This window comes from Arachis ipaensis, chromosome B3 (assembly GCF_059453495.1).
Source record: "Arachis ipaensis isolate K30076 ecotype BB chromosome B3, ASM5945349v1, whole genome shotgun sequence".
In the NCBI taxonomy this organism is placed as follows: Eukaryota; Viridiplantae; Streptophyta; class Magnoliopsida; order Fabales; family Fabaceae; genus Arachis; species Arachis ipaensis.
In genome coordinates, this window is record NC_142438.1 from 13,040,004 (window position 1) to 13,045,444 (window position 5,441).

Here is a 5,441-nt window from a genome sequence, read left to right on the forward strand (position 1 = left end):
AATTATAGTTAGTGTACTCTTCTGATTTCTAATATAACTTGTACTTTATTTATCACTTATTGTAATAAAAAATTAGGCTTTTTTTTAAATATATTAGTCTCTATTCAGTTTTAATTTTCTGCGCTGTTAAAAAATGTTTCTAAAATCAAATCCTTTTTAACTTTTTTTTTTTAATAATTGGTTTACAAATTTTGTAAGAGAAAAATATACTTTATATCTTTAATTATCTTAATTTTTTAATGTTAAATTTCATTTTGTTTAGATTTACTTTCAACATTTTATTTTGAGTTAATTTTATCTTTATTTGAATTTAATTAAAGAAAATTAAATCCTAATAAAATAAAATTAAAATTAAAATTAAATAAAATTAAATAATCCTCAAGTTGCATATATAAAGTGTATTTTTAATTTAATTCCAATTTTCAATTATACAACATTTTAAATTTGTTTCATTTCAATTACAATCCCATGCACGTAACATATTCACACTTATTCCTTAGTAATTCGAACCAATTAGGTTCGAATTATGTGATAGCCCAATTCGTGTGTAATTCGAACTAATTAGGTTCGAATTATGTGTGTCTAGTTCGAACTAAATAGGTTCGATTTATATGCAATTGGAGTTCGAACCAAATAGGTTCGAATTACATATAAGCTGCATTGCACTTAGCAGCTGAACCAGGATACTTCTGGGTGTGATTCTCTCTTTCTCTTCTACTCCCAATCTGTTTCTGTTGCGTAGGAGACAAAAATGAAAAATATCTCCTAACCGGTTACGAGACAAAATGAAAATGTCTCTTAACTAGTTATGAGATAAAAACAGAAATATTTCCTAAAGTTTCTTTGAAAAGGCAGCAATTAATACTCAATAAAGAGGGGCTAAGATTCAACCCCCCTTCTCTTAGCCACTAATTACCATCAATTGGAATCAGAGCTTGGTCTCAAAGAGATCAAGCTTTGCAGCTTGGAGAAAAGATCCTGATGGCGGTTAACAGTGTCTTAAATTTGGTTGCCTATACTCTAACAGAAGGGTAGTCAAGCAACAGACCTCCATTCTTAAATGGAAAAAACTACAGTTACTGAAAAGAAAGAATGAAGATATTTGTTCAATCTGTAGACTACAGACTTTAGAAGATAATCTTGGAAGGTCCACAATTTCCAACCCCTACAGGAGCTGATGGTGTGGTTACACTCAAAGGTGAAGCCGATTGGAATGAGGAAGACAGAAAGAAAGTAGAGCTGAACGCCAAAGCAGTCAACTTGCTCAACTATGCGGTCAGCTTCGAGGAATACCGACGGGTATCAAGATGCACAACAGCAAAGAAAATCTAGGACAAACTTCAAATCACTTATGAAGGCACAGCTCAAGTCAAGAGGTCCAGAATAGACATGCTAAATAGAGAATATGAAATGTTCTTAATGAAGGAATGAGAGACAATAGATGATTTGTTTGAAAGATTCAACGTCATCTTCACTGGCTTGGATGCTTTGGGGATCACATATTCCAAATCTGTGCTTGTGAGAAGAATACTGAGATGTCTCACAAAAGAATGGGAAACCAAAGCAATAGTGATAGCTGAGAGTAGTAACATTGATGCTATGACATATGATGATTTGAGAGGAAATTTACTTGCCTTTGAAAACACATATTTGAAAAAAGATACAAAAAAGAAAGGAATTGCTCTCAAATCTGTTACTGAATCTCTGGATAATAAATTCAGTGATAATTCATCTGAAAATGATTTTGTTTTGTTTGCTAAGAAATTTAGGAAAATGGTGAAGCTGAAGGAACGAAACAAAGGAGGCAGCTCAAGGAAGCCAAAGAGGGATCTCAGCAAAGTGATCTGTTACAACTGTAAAGAAGCTGGGCACTTCAAGTCTGATTGTCCAAAACTGAAGAAGGAGGACAAGCCAAAAAGAAGAAAGAAGAAAGGTCTCATGGCATCTTGGAAAGACTTGGAAAATGACTTTGATGAAGATGAAGAATCAGAAACCAAGTCTCAAACCTGTCTCATGGCCGATCACATAGAGCAGGTAGTATTTCTTGATCCTTCCACTAAAGACCTTCATCTTATGATTGATCATCTTTCTGAAAAGATTAAATGTTTCCTAAATGAAAACCAAGATCTTGAGTCTCAAATAGAAATACTAAAAGGTGAAAATGGTTTTCTTAAAGATAAATTAAGGGAAGGCAAAATTGTTGTTGATCTTGTTGAAAAAAACAAGCGGTTAAAAGCTGAACTTAAGAGCTGTGAATATCATCATTCTATGACTGCAAATCTAAACTATTTTGAGAAAAATGAGTGGCTGCATAAAGAAATAAAAAGACTTAAAGAGAACCTAGCCAGCTTTGCTCAAAGTTCTGAAAATTTAAATCAACTCTTGGCTAGCCAAAAACCTCTTTATGATAAAGCTGGTTTGAGTTTTCACAAATCTGAAAAGTTCATTGAAAAACCTTCTTTTACCAACATGACATCCTCTTCAGATGACATAAGGTTTCAAAAAACCTAACAAGCTTTAGAAAAACAGCAACTCAAAAATTTTGTAGATTATACAATTAGAATGGTCATTTCCCTATTCAGTGCTTCATAAGTGAAAGGATGATTGGAGATAAGGTTTACAAAATTGTTTGTGATTATAATGGCTTGGGACAAAGAAGATGGTTTGACATCAAAGGATCCAAAAGAATTTAGATACCTAAGGTCACTTAAGCTTGTTTTGTAGGTTTGCCTAGCATCCAAGAGAAAAGACAACATATAGTATATGGATAGTGGGTGCTCTAGGCATATGACCGGAAAGACAACATTCTTCATCAAGCTTGATGAGTATGAAGGAGGCTTTGTTACTTTCGGCGACAATGGAAAAGGAAAAATAGTGGCCATAGGTAAAGTGGGTAAGAATTTTTCTTCTTTCATTAATGATGTTTTGCTTGTCTATGGATTAAAGCATAATCTACTAAGCATTAGTCAATTGTGTGATATTGGTTTTGAGGTTATTTTAGAAAATTGGATTGCTTGGTTATTTGTGAAAAATCTGGTGAAGTTTTGTTTGAAGCAAAAAGATGTAATAATGTGTATGGATTAACTCTAGAGGATTTAAAAGATAAAAAAGTAACATGTTTTACTTCTCTTGAATCTGAAAAATGGCTTTGGCATAAGAAATTGGATCATGCAAGCATGTACCAAATTTCTAAGTTTGTTAAGAAAAACTTGGTTAGAGAAATTTCTAATATTAAATTTGATAAAGATATTACTTGTGATGCTTGTCAATTAGGCAAACAAGTAAGATCTTCTTTTAAACCAAAAAATGGAATTTCCACTAAGAAGCCATTAGAAATGTTGCATATTGATCTTTTTGGTCCAACTAGAACTCAAAGTTTGGGTGGTAAACACTATGATTTGGTGGTGGTGGATGATTACTCTAGATTCGGTTGGGTTCTTTTCTTAGCTCACAAGAATGATGCATTTCATGCTTTTTCCACTCTTTGTAAAAAGATTCAAAATGAAAAAGATTTGAAAATTGCTCACTTGAGAAATGATCATGGAAAGGAGTTTAAAAATCAAGATTTTGAAAAATTTTGTAATGATTTTGGTATTGCTCATAACTTTTCATGTCCTAGAACTCCTCAACAAAATGGGGTAGTTGAAAGAAGGAATAGAAACCTTCAAGAAATGACTAGGGCAATGCTTTGTGAAAATGATATACCAAAATTTTTGTGGGCTGAAGCTGTAAACACAGCTTGCTATATTCTTAATAGAACCATCATTAGAAAAGGTTTAAAGAAAACTCCATATGAGCTTTGGAAAGGAACCCCACCTAATCTTAAGTATTTCCACATTTTTGGATGCAAATGTTTTGTACTTAACAATAAAGAAAACCTTGAAAAATTTGATCCAAAATCCTATGAAGGAATGTTTGTTGGATACTCCACCACTAGCAAAGCATTTAGGATTTACCTCAAGGAACATAGAACAATAGAAGAATCCATACATGTGTCCTTTTGTGATTCTAACTCTATTCCAAGTGCCGTGTTAAATGATGATGCAGGTTGTGAAACTGATGTGAACCAAGAAGCCAGTCAAGAAAATTCCAAGTCTGTCCCAACTGTTGAACCTGTCTGTCCAAAAATGTCTCGTTAGAATGAAGGAGACATTTTGGTTTTGTCTCCTGAACAAGCCAGAGAATCCAGAACAGAGCAGTCTACTGAAACTCATCAAGGCAGAAACTTTTCTCAAAGGCCGCGTGAATGGAAATTTTTGAAGGGTTACCCTCATGAATTCATCATTGGTGATCCTTCACAAGGCATAACCACTAGATCCTCAAGCAAGAAGCACACGGAACCAAGCAATGTTGCCTTCTTGTCCCAATTGGAACCTCTCAATGTAAAAGCAAGCTCTTGAAGACCCCTCATGGGTTAAAGCCATGGAGGAAGAGCTAGCACAATTCGAAAAGAATGAGGTTTGGACTCTTGTACCAAATCCAAATGGTAAAAAGGTAACCGATACAAAATGGATTTTCAAAGATAAATTGGGTGAGGATGGTTGTATTGTTCGTAACAAGGCTAGACTAGTGGCCTAAGGTTACGATCAAGAGGAAGGTATAGATTTTGATGAGTCATTTGCTCCGGTAGCAAGAATGGAAGCAATTAGGTTACTTTTTACCTATGCTGCCCACAAGCGTTTTAAAATATTTCAAATGGATGTCAAATGTGCTTTTCTTAATGGTTTTATAGATAGGGAAGTATTTGTGGCTCAACCCCCAGTTTTGAAAGCATAGAGTTTCCAAATCATGTTTTTAAACTCTCTAAGGTTCTTTATGGCCTTAGGCAAGCTCCAAGAGCTTGGTATGAAGGCTTAATGTCTTCTTGTTGGAAAATAATTTTCAAAGGGGTACCACCGATACTACTTTGTTTATAAAAGAATCTAATGATGATATCTTGCTTGTTCAAGTTTATGTGGATGACATTGTGTTTGGTTCGACCAATGAAGCCTTATGTGAAGAGTTTGGAAAACTTATGACTAGTGAGTTTGAAATGAGTTTAATGGGTAAATTAACCTTCTTTCTTGGTCTTCAAATTAAACAAACTCCTAGTGGTATTTTTATTCGCCAAGGTAAATATGCCAAAGAGTTAATCAATAAATTTGGCCTTAAAAATTCCAAACCAATGGGAACTCCTATGCATCCAAACACAAAACTTGACAAGGATGAAAATGTGAAAGATGTGGATGAAACTAAGTATAGCGGAATGATAGGATCTCTCATGTATCTTACATCCTCTAGACCGGATATTGTTCAAAGTGTGGGTGTGTGCTCAAGGTTCTAATCTCACCCAAAAGAATCCCATCTTTCGACCGTTAAAAGAATCATTAAATATATTAAAGGCACATGTGATCTTGGCTTGTGGTATCCTAAGTCTAATGAATTCTGTGCAGTGGGGTTTT

The 5,441-nt window shown here is 34.1% G+C and overlaps 1 protein-coding gene across 1 annotated transcript; it reads left to right on the forward strand.

The window, feature by feature from the left end:
- The first annotated feature begins 1,270 nt into the window (after positions 1-1,270).
- On the forward strand, positions 1,271-2,511 carry LOC148569869 (uncharacterized). Its single transcript, XM_088506692.1, has 2 exons — positions 1,271-1,368; positions 1,458-2,511. The coding sequence occupies exons 1-2, from the start codon at positions 1,271-1,273 to the stop codon at positions 2,509-2,511; spliced, it is 1,152 nt and encodes a 383-aa protein (XP_088362818.1).
- The last annotated feature ends 2,930 nt before the right edge of the window (positions 2,512-5,441 follow it).

Bases quoted from the DNA above. Each gene is read 5' to 3' on its own strand.
- LOC148569869 (XM_088506692.1), top strand. From the start codon at position 1,271: ATGCGGTCAGCTTCGAGGAATACCGACGGGTATCAAGATGCACAACAG. The intron at 1,369-1,457 runs GTCAAGAGGTCC...TTTGTTTGAAAG, and splicing joins CTTATGAAGGCACAGCTCAA to ATTCAACGTCATCTTCACTG.